Source organism: Apodemus sylvaticus, chromosome 7 (assembly GCF_947179515.1).
Source record: "Apodemus sylvaticus chromosome 7, mApoSyl1.1, whole genome shotgun sequence".
In the NCBI taxonomy this organism is placed as follows: domain Eukaryota; kingdom Metazoa; phylum Chordata; class Mammalia; order Rodentia; family Muridae; genus Apodemus; species Apodemus sylvaticus.
This window is the reverse complement of record NC_067478.1, coordinates 86,811,686-86,833,557: the sequence shown is the minus strand read 5'-3', so window position 1 is coordinate 86,833,557 and position 21,872 is coordinate 86,811,686. Positions and strand designations below refer to the sequence as shown.

Below are 21,872 nucleotides of genomic sequence, written 5' to 3'. Positions count from 1 at the left end.
ATCCGACAGATGCTGCTTAGGCTGAGCTTAAACCCTTGCATGTTGTCTCCCCCCAGCTCCAGGCCCTGCCCAAGTCTGGTATCCCTCTCTCTTTATCTTCTGAAGAGAACCTTCTGACCAAGTCTAGGACTTGGAGGAAAATGGCTTTTAAGGCATGTACTGATTTTTAATAAAAATTCGCTCCCATTTATTTGGTAGACATTTAATCTTTAAAATCATCTTCCTGCCGGGCGCTGACACACACCTTTAATCCCAACACTTGGGAGGCAGAGGCAGGCAGATTTCTGAGTTCAAGGCTAGCCTGGTCTACGGAGTGAGTTCGAGTTCCAGGACAGCCAGGGCTACACAGAGAAACCCTGTCTCAAAAAACAAACAAACAAAAAAATTCCCTAAACAAATTATCTAAACACACACACACACACCATACACACCACACATACACATACTCACACACCATACACACCACACATACACATACTCACACACCATACATACCACACATACACATACTCACACACCATACACAGCACACATACACATACTCACACACCATACACACCACACATACACATACTCACACACCATACACACCACACATACGCATACTCACACACCATACACACCACACATACGCATACTCACACACCATACACATCACACATACACATACTCACACACCATACACACCACACATACACATACTCACACACCATATACCACACACATACCACACATATATACACACACACTATACACTACACACATACTATACATATACACACTATACACCACACACACACACACACACACACACACACAAACATACATATTACATATACACACACCACACATACATACATACATACCTCACATATACAGACACATACTACACACACACACACACACACACACACACACACACACACACACACCAAGAGTCCTGAATATCCAACAAGTTGTCCAAGCCTACTGGCTTAACCCCAGCAGAAGGCAAGGGTACCTTAGGAACATTTCTTGCTATATTTGTCCAACATGAACATATATCAACAAGCAATTATGCTTCCTACCTGTTGAGATTTGCACCTAAAAGGAGATAATAGACATCTTCATATTCCCAGTAGGCTGTATGCATCAGCCCTTAAAAAAAGCCCTAAATCCTCCAGCACTTTGGCGCTAGCTCAAGGTTGCATACATTATAAGAGCATTACTCAGTATCATTCCCAGTCTCTATATCTCCAGGCTTCCAATAAATGAGAGCAAAATGTCTCTGAATAGAGGAGGTTTGGACCAAAAGGTAGATAGATGCCCTGTGATAATTTTGTTTGTGAAATGATGATTTAATAAGCCAGCACTATGGAACAGAGTCCCTTGTTTATAACCCAGGCCAAATCCTGATCTCATTAGATTGACAGACGTCCAGGGCCACATAAAAATGCACAAGTCCTGTGTGGATATTGAGTTTGTCCTGCATATGAAACCCAAACACATAACTCAAGAGGAAAAGCACGCAGCGAAAATGAGAACATTGCACACAGCTGGCATCGGACCATGCCCACAGCGCTGCCAGCCAACGCTGTCCATCACCACGCTGTTCATTCCCAGGACTCAGGTGTGAGGCTGCCACTGAGAACTCACATTGCAGTCTGTTGTCACTGAACTCTTCAGCGCTTGAATGAAAGGGAAGAAGTGTGCGGGGAGGGTCTGGGGAGTCAAAGGGTGAGAGATGAAACGACAGAGAGACAGAGTCTCACGCAGACAGCAAGTAGTGTTGCATTGACCCTCCCACAAGGGAGAAAGAACAATCTAGGAAGTCATGGAGGAGGGGCTCTGGGACTACATCCTTTCCTGTCCAGTCTAATACCCACTTAGCTCCATAGCACTTCCTTGTTATTCTAGCATGGAAGACTTCACAGAGTGCACAAGGCAAAGATGCCCTGACAGGTCATCTTCAAACATGAGCTTGCCTTAGGGTAAGTCAGAGGTTCAGGGCTCAGTGGGAGGGAGCAGAGGGCACAGGAACTTCAGACCAGATGAAACTGACTTTTCTCTATATATTAAAAATTGAAGCTGAGGCAAGAGATATGTCTGACAGCCAACTATGCAGAGAATGTTTTCTATCCCAAGAAGAAGAGATCTCCTTAAAATGCAAAGGGTTCTTACAGATGTGCAATCATTTTGTCCAACAATGCCCGTGTTTCCACAATGCCCTGTACCATGTGTGTTATATGTGCTGTGCTGTGTCGCTACTACACTGATGTCTATTTCTGCCATGAGAGTATTCTCATGGGCAGCTAGAATGCCTACTGACATTACTGTTATCTGAGGAGCATCTGGGGCTCAATGGGTCTATTATACTGTTCTTTAGAAAGATAAACTGGATGGACAGGTGAGTTGGGCCAGTGGATAGACAGATGTAGGCATGTGAATGGATGGGTTGATAAGAATAGCACACGATTTGAGGGGTGGGTGGATATAGGGTAGAGGGAGATGGAGCGGCTAGGGAGAGGGCTATGGGATGGGTGAGCCACTAGGCAAGTGACTGGAGAAGTGGTTTGATGGGAGAGCAGCAGAGATGGGTGGGCGGCTAGGTGGGCATGAGATAAACAGAAATGTTTGCTTCTTGTGGCTGTAGCCTCTACCTCTACCTGAAGGGATATTAACAGAATCCTGTTTCCTGGATACTTGTGAATACACAGGAGCAGGAATCAATACACGGGATGTTCCTGTGAGAACTCCTGGATTTGGTGGTTGAGGGAAGATGCTACGTGACAGAGGCCGATGAACAGGGAACCCACAGAGGTGCCTTCCCACAGACCTAAAGCCTCTCTGATTCCCCCAATCTCTGCATGTCTCTCTACCCCTGAGAGGATTTTAGAAATGCTCCTAAAACTCAGCTACATTTTCTCTCTCCTGGTACCAGGAGCTTCTGATTTACCATTGCAGGGACTTGGCCACACTCCAAGCTCACCCACTCCTGGGGATCTACGAAGTGCAGATGGTAGAAGAAGAATAAAGATGAGGAAAGAATCTTAAAGGGACGACAACAACAACAAAATAAGGCGAGCCAAGGGGGGTTCCCGTCTGTCCATCTGGCTGAGAGATCACTCAAGGCTCTGCTTCACTCTGGAGATATTCCAAATGGCTAGCCGCGTGCACACCATAGGCAATGACTCGGAAGCCTACCACATGCAGCCTTGCTCCCGGGGTGGGGAATGTGCAGGCTAAAATTACCTTGATCTCCATCACACAGCTGAGAGATGTCAAAAGGGTAAGGCATCAGGAATGAATCCTCCCCGTGGCTGTAAAGCTCACCTGTCAATATAAGGAAACCCAGCCCCATGCTGTCAGAGAAAAGGGGAAAGCTTTTTACCTCTAGAGGTGCAGCCATTGGCCGGGTCAATTTCCTTCCCGTCAACTTTAAATGCCCAGCGTCCTGGAACGTTGACATTTGTGGTCTCTTGAATATTGACAATCTCGGGGGTTCTTGACCCCGGAAGACTGAAGAAATTTGTGAGGTTTCCACCATTAAATCCTGCCTGGAGCACATACACACACACACACATAAGGGGGTTTGAGCACATACGATCCCTATTAGTTAGCTGACTCAGTTACACAAGGTTTCATCACACTTGGAAACAATACATTACTTCTTCCTGGATTCCATGAGTCACCATTCAAGGTGTGGAAAGCCTGCCTAGGTCACCTCATACCCAGAGTAAGGTATCAAAGATAGATAAGGCTAGCCCCTCAGTATACCCACAAGATCAAAATCGTGTTTCTAGAGTAAGAGTATTAACAGGACTCTGTCCACGAGGCTGAATAAAGCTAGCAAAAGATACAGTAATTTCAATCTGCAGAGAACACTTTACCTGTGCCATCACACCTCCAAGGCCTGTCAGAGGGTCGCCACCGCTGGCTGTCCCAGTAGTCCAGTTGATCTCATAGTAATTAAAGAGTGTGAACGTGTAGGAGCCGTCAGACACCAGCACAGCCTGGAAGGTGTTCACCTGAAGAATGTGCAGAAACCCTCGTGACTCACGTTCTCCGGAGGTCATCCCACAGTAGTGGCTACCCTCACCCCCCACAGCAACCACTACATGCCCCTAACCTCCCAGCCCCCCAACAGTTCTAAACTGCACCGAAGCCCAGCCCTTCTCACACCCCGCCTTCGCTCAAAATGTGTTCCCGTCTCTGGTGCAGAAAAGCAAGGTGTGTAGAACTGTGCATCCAACTGAGAAGCTGCCTGAGAGAAATCTGGGGTCTGACAGTGCCTCCCCCCCCCACACACACCATCTCTCTTGGACTAAAACAGAAGATTCAGAGTTCCCTTCTGAGCATGTGATAACTTGAGAACACCTATAGATGGCAGCATGAGAATAAACTATAGGAAACGTCAAGGCAGGGACCTCAGCACAAATACCTGCACCCAGAGCAGAGTGGGCAGGGTGGGGTGGGAGGGACGCGGTGAACCCACAGTCCTCTGGAGCGGGCTTGCTCCGTTCCTGGAAAACACCACTATTCTGGATCAGATGTCTGCCCCCCCCCCCCTTTTAAGATGAAAGTTGGGAAGTGATTTTTAAAGAAGCTCTTTCTGGAAAGAAATTGTTCCTCTAATTGAGCATTTATGCATTACTTTGTATCTGTAAGATCCTCAGTGCCAGGCTGCAGCTCAGACCGATGCTAAGATGGGCGACGGGTTGGGCCCCTTCCATTTAGAGCTAAGCAGCTAAGGACTAAGTGAAATGAGTTGCTGGAAAGTGAGCAGGGCTATGGAGCAGGGGATTGCAGCCAGAGCACCCAGCCTACCTCTTGGAGCATGGTCACTCGGGGCTTTCTTAGTCTTAAGCTTTTAAGGGGACAGGGACGTTATAGAAATCCAAACCTTGCAGATGGTTCTCAGATATAAGCTGCGTCCGGCCTCGCCCTTTACTACATCCCTTTCCTCAGCCCCAGTCTGGGGCCTGAGCTTTCAAGAAATGCAAATCAAAATAGAATTAAAAGTAGCAGTTCCGCCCTTTCTCTCTTCAAGCCTCTTCCCGGCTGCCTGATAGCATCCCAGTTAACATTCTGTGCAAGAGCAGAGGAAGGCCCAGATTCCTATCCTGTGTAATCAGACTGGGATGGAGGATCTTGGAAACCCATTCTAGACAGTCCCAGGGAAGAGCACTTTGCTAGTAAAGAAAAGCCCTTTTTGTAAAAGAGAGCCTTCTCCTCGGGCCCTGTGCCTGCCACAGCCGATGGCGTTTATGATAGAGTTGGCTGGGTATATGACTTCGTTCTTTAGGCCCGATCAACAGAAGAGGAAAGTAGGACAAAGAGATGAATGATCAGTAAACTCAAGGTTTCTACAAGATCACTAGTGGGGCTAGATTTAAAGGATAGGTTCAGAGCCAGGGCCATGTACAGGTTGAAGCTGGACAGCTTTCATCCCTGAAGAACTGAATTTCTGTCAACATTTGTTGGAAACACCTTTGACTCAAGGAAATACCTTTGGGATCAACTCCTCAAATCACTCCATCACTTCTTATCCCCCTCCCCCCCCCCACACACACCTCATCTGCTTTTACTTACACACATATCCCTACACATACATATTTTTCCAATACTCATTTTCAGACTTCCCTAGATCTGGTTTTGCACAACCTTGTTTTTCAAGAATTCAGAGAGCTTCTTCTGACACTACCTGGAGGGGGCAGCTAAAGAGCTTAGAAGCCATCCTGCAGAGTTCACTGGGATCCTTTGCTCTGATGCTTAGGAGGCCTGAATCTCTCTTATTGTCACCGTGGATCACAGACAGCACTTGGGGGGTTGTTGCTGGGGATTAAGAAATAGCTGACTACTACGGGATGGCACACAGTTAAAAGTTCAGTAAACACTGCTTCTCCCGAAACACATCCTTTTCCTCTTCAGCTGGGCTTCCATGATAGTGTCTTGTCCTAAGATCTCTCTACCCCTTGTTTAGTGGACCTGACTATGGCTGGTCTTGGGTGGAATAGGTTGATCCATTTCAAAGGTAGGGATAGATGGATAAACACTTTGCAGTTCTGGAGAATCCATCATCTTTTCCTTTCCCTCTAGAAGCTCAAAGCCCTTCAAGGTTTTATTGTCTGTCCTCACAGAAAGAGGCCTCACCTGCTTTAGAGATCCCATCCAAGCTACAAAGCAGAAAGCACCTAAATTATCTTGGCAATTTTTATAGCCAGCAGAGGGTTTAGTGGGGGAAATGGTGGTCAGCATCTGATGGGCATTCCTTCTTTCCCCTACCCCTTCGCTGACACTAAAATTTATCGATCGCTGGCACCCAGCATTCCTACGCTGTAAGCTATGAGGCTTAAAGGACATAAACCATCACCCGAGGAGTCGTTAGTGATCCGTAACGTGACAGAGGGAAACGTATGCTTCTTTAGAGGTTATTTCTAGCCCATGAACCTGCTGTTTAAACATGTGTCTTTCTGTTCTGCAGGACCTCTTAGCAATAAAGTGCTCCAAGCTGCTCTAGTCAGACAATGTTAAAACACATCCCATTGCATCCTAGCTTTGAATTGCGAGACCAGCACTTTTTACCCTCTCTCTGCTACACAGGAATTCCTGTTCCAACCCTGGACAGTCAACTCATTGCCAGGAAAACAGATGGAATTATAAATAACCCTAAGAAAGAAGAGGATAGATTTTTTTTTTTAAAGTTTCTTTGCTTACTGGGAAACTACAGTTGAAGATACATGTGATTTTTAACTTCAAAGTTTTCCACAATCATAGTCACCCAAACAAGCTGTATGCACTCATGGAAACTGGGGGTTTGTCCCTTTAGGCGGAAACTCGATTATCTCTATGATATTACCAGAGATAATCTTTTTTATTTGACTTTTATTTGACTGCTCATTTGGGATTTCAGAGCAGATGTTGAAACTTTATTCAGGAATTGCTTTAACTGCCCACTCTAATTAACATCAAATATGAATCATTTCAGCCCTGGTCACAGTGGGAAAAAAATGTCATAATATAATAAAATGAGCCAGGCCGTTTGTTCCCCCAATCCAGCATCCTGCTTCTCACTTGCTACCAGACTTTATGGAGGGGAAAAAAGGGGAAATTATCGATGGTGAGAAACATTTATGTCCCTGGCAAGAGAAAAAGCCCTTTGTGTCCCTCACAAGATCCACGATCACTCAGCCTGGAATGAGTCGCTCCGCCTTTATCACTCTCTCACAAAAGGGAATGCTGCCTCCTGCAAGAATATTGTCCAGAGACTCCTTTTAGACACTGGAAATGAATTGTGACTGGGTTGACACATCTGTAATATTTCAGCTGACTGGACTGGTTCATGCTGACATTTCCCTCTGTTTCCTGGACAATGGGTGGCAAGAGCCATGCGTTTAATTCAAGCGAACTGACACACTCCTCTGCTCTACCAGCTACAATCCCTGCTCAGTACTGAGGTCGGACAGGCTGTCAGAGACCCAGTGCAAAGTGGAAAGGCTAGACGATTACAGGTGTGGTACTGCTGCCTCCGTAAAACGTGACTTCCTCCCAGGTCACGATGAAAACCCAACTGGCAGAGAAGGTGCTCATGTCTTTGAAGTACTTCCTGATGTCCTTGGTGGCTCTTCTCAAGATGGTAGGGTCCATGGTTTCTCTGTAATAGATCTCACCCCGAATTCCATTGTGCACATCTGCCCAAAACGGAGCAATGAAGGCCCTCCCGTCCGTCAGGGGAAAGGACTCTGGCGTAAACTGGCTCACTAGCACGTTGAAGGAAACGACACCATTGTTATTGACCTACAAAAACAAGAGAGGTTTTGCACAGTGGACCTGAAAATGGGAACTTCAGAGTCACAAACCAAGACAGACTGACAGCCAACCACATGAATGAAAGGGGGTGTGACGTGTTGGCTTTGAACCCCTAAATACTGGCTCCCATCATTCTTGTGAGCAGGTTTGTTTCCGCCGGGACACGTTCATTGGCTTTCTGTCACTCTCTGTTTGTCGTCAGCGGTGTTCCTTACTAATTCAGTCTCATTTTCATGTTCTTTGTCTTATCTCTATTTGCATTTATTAAATGCTACTGGTGTATCTCTCTTTGTGTGTGTGTGTGTGTGTGTGTGTGTGTGAGAGAGAGAGAGAGAGAGAGAGGAAAAGAGAGAGGGAGAGAGAAAGAGGCGGGGTATCAGGCCAACCTGAGAATAACAGAGACAAAAAATACAAATTTGTTGAGAGTCATGGATGCAAAATAGATAGGAAAAGACAAAGAAGCACAAAGAGTTTAATAATTGAAGAGCTCTATAGTACATCTTGAGTCTTGCTGTATTATGAAAATGGAGGCAGAGAAAGATGAATCAAATACTCCTTTGCTGAACTCAGATCTCAGAGTGAGCCCTTCAGAGCTCTGGGTGAGCCACTAGAAAAATAAAATAAAACCAAACCAAACTCCTCTTGATGTCATAACTACTTCCTCACTCAGAAAAAGGGCAAGGTTAAGACCTAAAGATGTCCAGTTTCTGTCGAGTTCTCGTCACTCTGTATAAAACCTGAGATATGTGCACCTCGAGATGTACTTGTAAACGACTGCCGAATGGTGAGGCCTTCATGATCTGTAAATGGTTCCGTAAGCGCAGGAAATAACACCACCTTACTGCAACGTGTCTCCTCAGTTCCCTCAGGACCTGAAATCAATCTTGTGTCTGAGAGAAACTGACTTAATCCCGTGGCCTGTATGACTTCAGTGGCAGAAAACACCCGTGGTGGGAATGCTTGCCTTTCCTGGGCAGAGAAAATCTAGAGATGATTGCCCTACATATCCAATTGTTTGTTATATTCCTACCGATCAGCAACAGGGTAGCCATCAGCAGGGACCCTAGTCCAATAGGGAAGGAAGGGCCTTTGCAGCTGGACTGAGGGAACCTTAGCATGTGTTGGAAGAAAGCCTGTGAAGTCTGAGGTGTGAGAGAGGCAGAATAGACAGAGGTTGGGAACCTGTTGTCTTCAGGGGAAAAAAAAAAAAAGAGCCATCCAGAGGCTCGCCTGCAAATGATGGGAGGACGTCACTTCTCAGAGACTGGGAAGTCAGGGTACAGTTTATACACAAAGGATGCTTCCCTGAGCCTGTACCTCTGCCAGACCATGGATTTTTAAGCTCCGAGTCACTCTGTGCAAAGGAAGAGAAAGAGGAACTGAGTGAAATTCATGCTCTAGAGGCCTGGGAGGCCAAGGACCTCAGAATGGAAGATCTCTCATCTCCAAAAGCAGGTCAGCACATTTCAAAACTCACAGCCCTCTTCCACAGACACAGACCTGGGAGGCTCCTGCTGTGAGGAGAGCATAGAAAGCAGGTTAGCATGCCATGTATGTGCTAGGGGGAAACAGGTGTGATTAAAACACACCGGCCCACCTGTGGAGGAAGTTGGCCGAGACTCAATGTGTGTTTTGATTATATTTTGTGGTAGAGATCAGTAGCTCCCAGACTTCTGTGGGCACCAGGATTACCTGGAGAGCTCATTAAGGTAGATAAGTAGGCTCTCTCCCCCAGTTTCTGAGATGGCTGGGGTGGAAGGTGACACAGAAGGCAAGGGTGTGTGTGTGTGTGTGTGTGTGTTTGTGTGTTGGGGTGGCGGGTGGGGTGATTTTCTAGCTATATACCAGAAACTGCTAAAGCAGCAGTCTCAGTGGCAGACGTGGACATGCTCCAAATTTCAGATGTTTGTTCCTCCCGGGTAGGGCACAGATGTAGGGTGAGATGTGGCAGAGTCTCCCTACGTCTCCTTCAGTCCGTGAAAGCAGAGATAGACAGGTTTAGCTGTTCCAAACCACAATCCCCGCAGCAGCAACCTCAAGCATCCAACCTGCGCGGCCTGAGACTGCAGCTGCCCGGGAGCTCTGAACTGCTTCCCAGCTCGGGCTTCGACAATGGGGACCCTCGGGCATAGCTACAGACCTAAGGAGGGTGGCCAATTCTGCAAACAACTTTTATGCAGTCGAGGATTATCCATCTCCCATGCTCCGACGCAGTAGCAAATTGGTCAGAAGCCCAAGAAGAGCAGATGTCTAAACTTTTCACACCCCCAGAAGGGAGAAAAAAAATAAAAATAAAAAATAAACCCTATACTGCTCCTATTGTGGGTTATTGTTTCTTTTTCTTTCTTTCTTTCTTTTTTTTTTTTTTTTTATCTTGTTGGGTAGTAGAAATAATGTGAGCGGCAGTGGGCCTCTGCTTCGCTTCTGTGTTTAATCACCCACAAAAGCAATTTACTGCCCTGTATACTCCTCCACTATGAACATTAGCCATTAAATATACCTTTGACTTTCTTAATCATAAAACCCATCAGCTCATGAAATCTCAGAACTTGTCGCTTTGGCCGCCAATAAATCCCCAATCCTTGGGGCCCTGGAAGAAGGTTTTTAAAGTGTTTTCCTTAATGACAGACAACAGGAAGAGACACTTCTGCACTTACATAGACGGTGCGGTAAGGAACACCAAAGAAGAAGACAGGGATGGCCAACTTAATCTCAGATGAGCTTCCATCATCTACTTTAGGGGTTCTGGTGTCATTCTGCCAAAATGGATACATGAGCTCTCTGGGCTGAGCTGTCAGGAGAGATGGTGGTTAGATAGATTAGGCGGCAGCTGCCTCTTCTGTTTGGCAAGCTACTATCCCTCCTACCCGCTAAATGTCTGAGTATGGTTTACAAGCCAAAAGCAAGGCAGCAGGCCTCAGCCTCGCCAGTCTGAGTCTACACTGTACCTAGCTGATGATCTTGTGTCTTTGGGAAAGGAAAGAACAGAAGGGATGTGATCTCTAAGTCAGAGACCTGTGTGCTTTATTCTGGTGTATCCATGCATTACAGAGACCAGTGGTGACAATGAGTGGGGATGTCATATCACCATGGGTACCTGGAGCTCCCAGTGTCCGGCGGTGGCCTTTAGATCTGGTGTGCGTGGATGAGGAGGGCTTGCCTCTTGAGTAGATGACCAGATGAAGAGAATATGGATGTAACCACAGAACCTCCCAATCTAAGAACTCTACAATTTACTGAGACAGTCGTATCAGCTTTTAAGGCTCCTTTCCTTTCTACAACATAGCAGAAGTCATCAGAGCCCAAGAGGAGTAATTGAACCAATATGGGGATGGGGGGGGTTGGTAAGAACTGCATGTGACTGACCTTGACCAAGACTGGCCCAAGGAGCTCTGTCCAGCTCTATTCACAAAAAAGCAGACATGGGACCCTCGAGGCATCAGAGAGAGGTGCATGCATGCATGTGTGCATGCATGTGTGCATGCATGTGTGCATGCATGTGTGCATGCATGTGTGCATGCATGTGTGCATGCATGTGTGCATGCATGTGTGCATGCATGTGTGGGTGCATGAGTATGCGTGTGCACGAGTGTGTGTGTGTGTGTGTGTGTGTGTGAATGTGTATTCGTGCATGCATTGATGGTAGGTTTGGAGTGCTGGAGTACTCTGTAGGGCAGACAATGTTCTTCCTTGTCCTCCTAGTCAAAGGTGAATCATACAGACTCCACCTGGTACAGCAGCACTTCCTCCCTAGATTCTTGGTACTCAAACTCTGGAGTTTCCCACGAACACTCTTGTGAGGTGTGGCTCAGACTGGTGGGAAAAACAAGGCAATGTCCCCAGGGCCTGCACTACCCAGGACCCAGTACAACTGGACCTCTGAAATAATCTACAAGTCACATCTGATGTCACTTCTCTCTGCCTCTGTTCTTTCTTCTTTTGAATGAAAGGTGGACAACAGAATAGTTTTCTTCCTTTGAACGTTTATCTGTTGTTTGCTGGGGGCTGGGGGTGGAGTGGGGGTGGGAGTGGCCAATCCATGTTGGGCTATGGGCCACAGCCCTCACACCCATCTAGAGACTGGTGCCCAGCCTCTTATCAGCTCTCTCTGGGAAAGTCCCCACTTTTGTACTGAAAGGGTGGAGAGGAACTAACTGGCCCCAGCTAGTTCTTCCCCTGAGGGAGCCCTTTAGTGAGCAAACAACAGCCCCTAAAAATAGCTTGCAGAGTCGACAGATAGCTGCTGGGAGGGTCAGGCAAAGTTCTCTAGTTCTGGAGTGGGGAGTTGGGGTAGGTCTGCCCAGACAAAGGTTTAATTTCTATCTGGGGGAGAGCATCAGGAAAGCAGGAAAGTCCAGCCATTAGTATTCACACATCATTCCCACATCTCAGGGGTTTCTGGAAAGCTGACCAGATCTTAACCTGTAGGAGTTGTAGCTGATTTAATCTCCGGAGCATTCAGCCTGATCTGTGTTTGACATCACCATAAGTATTTAGAAAGGCTCTTGGAATATTTTTATTTACAATATGGTAACAAAGTACAAATTTCTAGATGATGAAAACTTCCAAAAAAAAAAATTCTCTGCCATCTTACTATGACATTAAACATAGGTACTTATTAGATTTGAAGGTGATTGATTGTCTTGAATTACTTGTGCATAAAACCGTCAAACTACAGGTTTGTCTTTCCTGGGGAGCTTTTCGGGAGTCATGCCCGGTATGGAAAAGGACTCCAGCTCACACAGCACAGTAATCATTTCCATGCAAAAGTTAATTGGTATTTTGTACAGCATTGGGCAATCTATCCGGAGAAGAGACAATCAAACCCCCTTTTAAGGACACAGAAAACACTGACAACGGAGACCCGGCTTCTCTCTGGTTCCAAGATTCTTCACTTAGTTTGTGATTTTCGAACAGAAATAACAGTTAAAAGTTTTCTGTCTTAAAAACATTACAGATAAGTACATCTAATACTGTACAACCTCAATAAAGATTTGGTGAATAAAATAGGGCATTTGACCAAAGGGAGCAGACAAAAACAACAACTGATTCCCATCTCAGAACCAACTACTATTGAAAATAGAACTATTAGCAGCCGGGCCAACTGATAGTGTCGCAGTTAGCAACAGAAACACTATCCCTACCTACGCTCACTCTAAACTGGGAATTACACAAGAAATATAGTTAGGGTTCCAGGACTTTCTCTTTCACAGAAATTTACACATCTGTGGTGTAGAGGTGGAAGCTGGAATCACTGGGTTAACTGTAGGGAAATCACTCTACTGTTACTTTGGGTTACATCGGACAACTATTAACGCATCCAATTCTAGGACAATGGGTGTGATCTCAAAGAGAACGTTCATCTAAGACCTGGGGCTATGCAGCAGCTGAACTTAACAGACAAAACAAAGGTGTTTTAGAAGATTGGTCCTAAAAGACTTACGTTGGACTGCCCTATCTTTCTAATATAAAGACTCATGAACAATGGCAGGGTGGTATACACAGGGTCCTTCACTAACATAAGAGAGACACAGAGAAAGAAGGGCTCATGAGGGCTGAGGGAGTCAACTAACTCATTTATTCTTAGCTTTCCATTGTTGGCCTATGTCCTAGGTCCCTGAGACACAGGGCATCAACACCAAGGCTACTGCTGCAACTTCCTAACCCTGAGTCAAAATACAATCACTCTTTAAAGTCCCCCACATAAGATAAATGGCTAAATGGGAGTCTGTGCTGAGGAGGGGAAGAGGTGGACACCCTCATCCCCTGCAAGTACGTGAACTAGAATTAGTCCAAGTTGGTTTAAAGACCTTCGCTAGCATATACAAATTGTGTTCCAAGTTAAATAAGAGAAAGTGAGCACCAGTCAAAGTTACTGCATTTCACCTGTAACGATGGAATTTAATTTACTTCCCCCCCTCCTTGTTGTATCTGCAGACACATGTACACCTGCCCTTGCGATTACAGTGCCAACAAAAGTGTCTCTTTACAAATTCAAGAGCATGCTGATGGAGAGCTGTGTGAGATGCTGTCGTACTCACCTTGATGCCGAACAAGAGCGAAGATGAAAGAGACCCAAATTCTAAGTAATGATGAATAATTCATCCTGGAATTTTAAAAAGAAAAAGGGAAAAAAAAATCCCCTGCTTGCCAGAGTAAATAGAACACCAGGTGTGTTTGGTGAGGAATCCAGAGACACACCACAACCATCACAGAACAAATTCACATCCCAACCCCAATCGTTCAGAGTTGGCTGTAATTCCCAGGAGGCTCAAGGGTCCTCTTCACTTCAACGGTTGGGGGACAACGTGGAGCCCCAGAAGGCAGCTGCCTAGAAGCGTAGGTTGTTGGGGAGTTAGATGGGGGACATGCAAGCTTCAGGGAGCAAGGGGAAGATGTCTACTTTGCACCTGATAAAAACAAACAAAAAACCACAACAAAACAAAACAAACTCCCAAAATGCAGATCTTAGACCATGACTCTGGGACACTAACTTCTGCAAGACCCAACTCTTCTAATGTTCCTAGTCCCTGTTGGGATCCAGGAAATACTATTTAAATTACCACGTGTTTCTCCAGGTAGGAGGATTTAGAGCATGTCACCCCTTCTCATTAACCTGGAGCCCGTCCATCATTTTACTGACCAGACTCCCAGGTAGCCCAAGACTGTCCACTGACATTCCACAGTGAAATGAATGCTCAATGACTACTTTGGTGAAACAAACAAACAAAAATAAAAAGCAGGATACCAGAGTGGCTCCTTGGAAATACAACAGAAGTAGAACCCCACACTCAAGCAACTCTTGTTAGTTCCGGGAAGTTAATTAGAAGAAGGAACAGCACAAAGCTAAGCTCATTTGCATGTTAATTTATGATCAGCTGAGCGGGTGGTGTTACCCCCTGTTACCCCTGCGAGGACAGTCTGCACTGCTGAGGTGCAAGCACACATGCAGGATCTCCAAGTTCACCGCGCACTGGCCTGAGGACCAACGTGCCGACCAGGAAACCTGCTCCCCACAGCGCTCTTAAACATAAATGCCTTCTCTTATCATTTGAGGCTATCCGAATCAGTCAGCCCAACCTTTAGGCAAGAGCAATGACTCCATACTGTGAGAATCTTATGGCAAATCTCCAGGCATGCACATTGAAGTCGCAAGCACACAGTAAACACTAGCCGGCTTTGCTGCAAAGGACAGAGAACTCCTCCATCGGGCATCACCCACAGCTCTAGCGGAGGCAGGTGCCCTGCAAGCTTCAGGCCTTTGGGGGAGCAGAGCACAGAGCGGCAGCGAGGAGGCTTCATTTAGACATTTGTATTTATGAGAAATGCCACTAACCTGTTCTGTCGAGACTGGAGAAATTGAGTGAAAAGTATTAAGTCAAATCTTGGTGAGCCCGGGAAAATTAGGTATTAAGAATTCACGTCAGTTCTCCTCGCGTGGCTGCCAATTATTTCTGATCCCTGAAATCACGTCCGAATCCCATACTCTTAAAACCAAAACTTCAGTTAGTCCTGCACTAGAGTCCGGGGCAGTGTTGAGTTGCAATCAAGGTGCTTTCTATTGATTAAGGAAAAGTAAATCTGAAGATCAGTTTCAGGGTTGCGTGGAGAGTCTCTTTTCCTGAAAAACTAGACCTCCCCCCTCCTTTAAAAAGAGAAAAAAAAAGTGGATTCAGATGGAAATGTCAGGTACTTGGAGCTGAAACCTTGGTTCTCTCTGATCAGAATCACCTTGCTCTGAAAAACACAAAAGAAGCCCCTCCCTCTCTGTCTTTGTACCCCAAAGAAGACGACTGTCTAGCATTACAGAATTAGCATCCAGCAGCACGGGAGTAAAAGACAGAGGGGTTCCCGCCACATTTAAATGAAGTCGGGTTTCTACCAAAGTTGCTTTCTTTCTCTTTCTTTTTCTCCTTTCTCGTTGTTTCTCTTTTCTTTCTTCTATCTATCTTTCTCGAGTTTCTTCCTTTCTTATGTGTTCACATACAGGCTCTACCCTGTTTGTCCCCTACAGATATGTATAAAGTATTTAAAGAAACTTTCCTGAATGTGTCAAGGTTTCGTTCCTTCTCTCTCTGCCACATGCACAGATGGGCGGTATCTAAGTGAGGGAAGGAAAATTATGCCTGTGGCACCTCCACTTGTGCCCCTGAGGGCCTTCATCGGGAGGGGGTACAGGCCTCTCCTGCTGAAGTGTCCAGGAAGAACTTTGTTCAAACAAAGGAAAACTGTGTTCAGCTTGGTTCTTGCAGGATTCCAGTAAGCTAAATCCAATCCCAAGGAGTTACCCTGCATAAATGCACATATAAACAATGCTAAATGGACTCAGTAGGCTGTACACACACATACAGACACACACACACACACACACATGCAAAGAGATCATGAATTTGGGAGAGGAAATTTGAGGGAAGGAGGGAGGGAAAGAGTGATGGAGACACACTCCTCATGTACAAAAATCTCTAAGAAAAATTTAAACATGAGGAAGATTACGAAAATACCACCAAAATTAAAATACTCAAAGCGGAATTCATTAAAGGAAAACAAGAAGAAATAATTTGGATGCAGCAGGAAAGGCCCTTTTGTAAATCAAATCAATGGGAATTTTAAATATGTCCAAATCTCTCTCTGGCCAGACACTGACGTGTTGCCTGGACCAGAAATAAAAATTGAATCAAAACAACCCAACTTTGCATATGTTGTGCTAAAAGGACAAGAACATTAGGAGAATCTGGTTTTTGCCATAAGTTTCCCCATCTTTAGGCAAAGCTCTGTGATAACTGTGTACGCACTTCACAATGTGTTTATTCTTTCATTGGTAACATGAATTCTCCCCATAGACCCACTTACGGACACCGAAAGAAACCTTTCTTCTAAAAGGCACATATTTCTGTAACAGAAGATATAGGGTTTTGGCATCTATGTAAAATAGAATTAAATCCAAGTTCAAGACTCACCTAAAGCAGCCCTCGCTTGGTCCTGATTAAACCTTTAGCCCGGTCTCATCAGACCTAAATGTCCAGAGGCAAAACAGGGTCTTAAAACCCCTGCTGGTGGCCCGTGCTAACTGCTTTAGTTTCCTTTTCTCCTGCACTCAAGGAGGTTCCTACCTCAGCCCTTTTTGACCCATATTAAATTCTTTGTCCTTCTTGAGGTAGGATTGCTGCTGGCATGGAGACCATCTGGGCAGAACCAGAGTCACAAGATGGCACCATAAATGAATAAGAAGGACTTGGGCGGCTGGTAAGCACCAGGCGCTTGGGAAGAGGCTGGGCTGGCTGGTTGCTTGCTGGGCTGGAGGCTGGGCAGCAGGGGCGTGCTCTGCTTGCACACTCAGTGGTCACAGATGGGTGGATAACAATAGCTTCTATTCATGGCAAGACTCATTTGGTTGAAAGTGTGAGGTTCGTAAAGGTTCCTGCCAGGATTGAGATGGGACAGAGATAAAGTTGGGGTGGGCTGGTGCCAGTTACCCAAGATACCCCAGGCTTTACAGACATGGCATAGATTGATGCTGCTTCTTAGCTGACAGAAAAGACACTAGGGCAAGAAACAAGCAAAAATGAACTTCCCCCGAAGTAGAACAGTTGTTATGCACCGGATATTTCTGGTTTGTGTCCTAGGTTTCCTGTACCCTCTTTGTGAAAGAAATGATCAGTTGGCATGACTGTGACATGGTTTAAGATGTCCTGTTGGAAAGGTTTTGCCCAGGGACTCCTGTTCAGTGCCATGATTCTGTAGGAGCTCGCATCCAGCAGCTCTACCACATAACATCAGGGCCTATATAAGGACAAATTTTTATATATATCAATATATAATTTACATATGTATACACATATGCATATTGTATGATTCATTATAACACACATTTATATATAGCCTGTGTATGCACATGAAATATATACAAATATCTTTACATACACAGTCATGTGCCACATGACACTTTTTCTGTCCACATCAAGCCACATGTACAGCAGTGGCTGCAAAAGATTACATCACCAAGTTATGTCGTAGTGGTCGTAATTTATGTAAGACCTCTATGGCACCTGCATAATGAAAACATTTTACATCATTACTCAGTTGGGAGATACGTGTGTAATGGAGAGATGCCCCCAAAGATGTTGACTCCCCTTGATTTCTCCGAACTTCTGGCCCTCAGATACATCCCACTCTACTTCACTGGCAGCTAAAATTTCTTTCCTGTGTACAAAGATAACAGAAAGGAATTTCCCCAAGACAGCAAATGCCCTGGCTTAAAAGTTGCTCCCACCTCATCTCCTGATTGCAAGGCCTAGACTTAGGCTTGAGTTGTAGTCTAACTTAGCTAGAGTGGTGCAGGTCTGAGCTCCCCCAGGAGCTAGCACATTGGCTTGGGAAGACAGGGGAGAACCTGTGGGACTCTATTCTGAGGGTGCTCAGTCAAAGAGGCTGAGATCTGGCACAGAGTCAGGGGGATTCATTGACTTCAGAGATAACAGCTTTCGCACTGGGTCAAAGGACCCCAGGGAAAATTCAAACACAGTCCTCAGACATTTACTAGAAGTCTGGAGAAAGTGGTGGACCAGATCCAGTAAGACTAAAGAGCCAAAATTACTGTGGCAGATGGCAAGAAAAGGTACCAAAAGGCTCAGTGAAGTGAGCATGCTCCAGATGTCAGTGAGACCTACCTCTCATGCAGGGAGCCACATAGCCCTGGGAAGCTAAGTGTGGTTCCCCTCTGCAGGCCAGATCGAATCGGGCGCTGATCACAGAATCTAGTTCTTTGGTAGCATGGAGATGAGTCTCCAAAACAGCAGAGGCCAGGTGATGGCACCCTCTTACCGAGAGCTTGGAGGGAAGCAGAGGTTAGAATTTTCATGATGACAGAGAAGAGATCAGATTGGGAGTCAAGGGGATTTGACTCATAAAGAACACTGGGGACCGTTAACAAAGCACGGTAGGCAGAGAGAGGCCAGACAGCCACCAAGGGTGTGTGCACTGTGTGCATTCTGCCAAGCAGAAGAATTAAACCAAGGCTGGGAGCAGTTTCCCTAATCAGTTGTGATGTCTAGCTGAGCTCCGTGGCTTGGGCCTGTCATCGCAATTACTGGGGGGACTGCAACAGGAGACTTTCAAGTTCAAGGCCTTTCTGGACTTCTAAATGAGCTCAAAGTCAGCCTGGGCAACCTAGTAAGATACCGTCTCAAAATCTAAAGAGAAGTAGGGAGGGCTGCAGAATCAGCCCAGTGGTAGGTGCTTGCCTAGCATCCGTGAGACTCAAGGTTCAATGCCTGATCTCATGAAGAGGAACTAGTCACAATCTCTGCTCCACTTCTAGACCCAAGCCAGTTTTCAAATCTCAAATCGGAAGGCTGAAAAAGGAAGAGATTCCCCAATGGAAGGACTGTGCAACACTGTGACAAATGTATACTCGAACAGCCCCTCAGCTAGGCCTCATAAAGAGACTGTACACTCGGGAAAGGGGCTTCCTAGACATGTTAAGGACTTTTGGGCATGGGGTTCAAGTCAACATCAACAGTCGAAGAATGTAGTATGAGGAACCCAGGGGAGAAAAATAAGGTCCTGGTAAAGCCCAGCTTACAGGCAGCTGCAGACCCATCTAGACGATGCTCTTCCTAGTCAGGAAGGTCAGTAGAAAACCTCTGAAACATTCCAGCTTAGGTAGTGAGTACACAAGAAGATGCATTCTGGGTACTCACTTTAACATACTGTCACTTTATAACATACAAGTCACCTATTATTATCTTAACCTACAATCTTAATGTACAACTACCGTATTTCCACTCAGGATGGCTGTGAGTCGTAGCTGCCTTGCCAAGATGCTATCTTCTTCAGACTCAACGGACATGGCTTCATGTGCACGAGTGAAACACCAGAACGAAGATCAGCAATGGCTTCCATCCTATGAAACAAACTGCAACACACATTCACGGCTTTAACCCAGGGCCATGGGAAGTGTCCCTAACATTCTAGTTGGAGTATGATTTGGTGGCACCGAAGCCTGTGTTGAAGCCTTGTTTCTCAACACAGAAGTGTTGAAGCTTGGACTTCAGAAGTGTTTGGGTGGAGAAGTGTTTGGGGGCAGATCAACTTACTGTCATGTGAGAGCAAGTTATAAGCCTGGCAGGACAAGGCCACGGTGAGAGTGGGCTGTTGTAAAGTTTCAGCCTTCTTTGTCCAATCTCTCTTCCATGATGATCTTTCCTCTTTTCACCATGCCTGGAATAGCATAAGCCCGCAAGGAGCTGAGCAGTGCTGCCATTATGCTCTTGGACTTGCAGAATCACGAGGCCAGAAAACCTCTTTTCTTTACAACTTAACTGGTCTCTGGCACTCTGTTATAACAGCAGACAATGGACTAAGAGACTTGCCTTCTTTCATAATATAATGCAAAGTGTTCTGTGCCATCTGGGTCTCCCAGTATATCACACTGATTCAGTACATAGTAAAAAACATCAGTGTCCTGGGCACAAGGAGCCATGGATGGCAGCAGGTTAGATGTCTTGCTACCATATGCCCTAGAAAGTGGAAGATAAATCCTTTAGACTCAAGGATACTGTTTAAATAAAGCTTCTCAAACCTGGTAGCCAGGAACATCCCCTCCGAAGAGAAAGGCAACATATTTATTTTATAGCTGGGAAAGACTCTCCTTTCTTTGTTTGTTTCTTTGGGTTCTGAAAGCTACACATTCCAAACCCAGGAAAATTGCTCTAAGCATGGAACTCAGCCAGCATGGAGCTGCACCAAGAATGGGAATGAATTCTGTAGCAGCTACATGGCTACAATGCAAACAGCTTTGCCACTCGGGCCATAGGTCCAGCTGACCCTTTGATGTTGGAGATGTTAGTAGTGGAAAGAGATGAAATGGGTAACTCAGAGCAAAACCCAGTGGTTCAGCTACAGTGTTGGCCTCTGGTGTTCTGCAGTAAGGTCATGCCTCTGGAAGCAAAGAGCTCTGTCTCTTCAAAATCAGTTCCTGGCATGTGACTGGGATCTCTGAGGGGACATTTGCCCAAGAGACAAATTGTCATTTGCTCCTTTATTTTATGATCTGAGCCCATTAGATCCAAGGTCCACAGGCAGGTAGACCCCAGTAATCTATCATAGGGTGGAAATGTTACACTGAGAAGAATCAGGAACAAGCTGTCTAACTGGGTGGTTCAGGCTCTGACACCAGCCACAGTGACAATACCCCTGCCCTAGATCTCAGATCCTAGATCTGGCTATCTGGCTGTATAGATGAAGGTATATATAATCGTCTGAGGTAAAGTTAGTGTAGGTGATGTGTGTGTGTGTGTGTGTGTGTGTGTGTGTGTGTGTGTGTGTGTGTGTGTGAGAGAGACAGAGGGTAGCTATGTGATAGCCTCACATGTATGTCTTGTGTGGTACTCTTGGAAACTTTCATGAGATTATTGGTAATGTTAGTAATGAGGAGGAGGCATCTTCCCAACATGTGGAGCTTTGGATAATACATTGTGCTGTGTACTTTGTACTGAAGGAGAAGTGTTTTGAGGAGACAGTATGTATAAACTCAGAGGCGGTGTGGAACCACATTGCCACCTGGACAGTGGCTTGAAACATAGGAAAGCCAGGGACAAGGATGCCTGGAGTAGAGACATGTGAGTAGACAGAAGGGAATGAACACACAGTGTGAAGATCTTTATGTCATACATAAACACCCACAAGAGCATCTGCCACAGAAGAGGGACTCAGTAGGCAGAACCACTCAACCGGCTGACATGAAGCAGGGGATGCCAGTATTGATAAAATGGGTTTTTATAAGGTGGCCACAGGCATGGGAATCGGGGTAGAGGGGACCAAGAGTATGAACCCCCATTTAGCAAGACTCTTCTGGTGCCTCTGATCTGCAAATGTCCAGTCTGTGGAGGACAGAACATAGCTGAGCCCCTTGACATGCCACTGTCTCTCAGGGACAGTCACTCACCTCTCCCAGCAAAATGACTGAAACTGAACACTCTTATCATGGAAGAGTGAGTAGAGATAAAGCCCTTGTTTAAATATTTATAGTTTAGATAGGACATGCCCTTCAAAGAGCTCCAGTATTCAAGGCTCTGTCCAGATGC

The 21,872-nt window shown here is 45.7% G+C and overlaps 1 protein-coding gene across 1 annotated transcript in view; it reads right to left on the bottom strand.

Annotated features, from left to right (window-relative positions):
* The window catches only part of Tecta (tectorin alpha), a 69,994-nt gene extending 55,415 nt beyond the window's left edge, over positions 1–14,579 (bottom strand). The window contains exons 1-6 of the mRNA XM_052188603.1: positions 14,537–14,579; positions 13,830–13,894; positions 10,446–10,579; positions 7,489–7,776; positions 3,870–4,007; positions 3,371–3,536 (exon numbers count right to left, since the gene is read on the bottom strand). Coding sequence (XP_052044563.1) covers positions 3,371–3,536; positions 3,870–4,007; positions 7,489–7,776; positions 10,446–10,579; positions 13,830–13,893 — 790 coding nt within the window. The 5' untranslated portion in view covers position 13,894; positions 14,537–14,579. The remainder of the gene's footprint in view (positions 1–3,370; positions 3,537–3,869; positions 4,008–7,488; positions 7,777–10,445; positions 10,580–13,829; positions 13,895–14,536) is intronic.
* Positions 14,580–21,872: the final 7,293 nt, after the last annotated feature.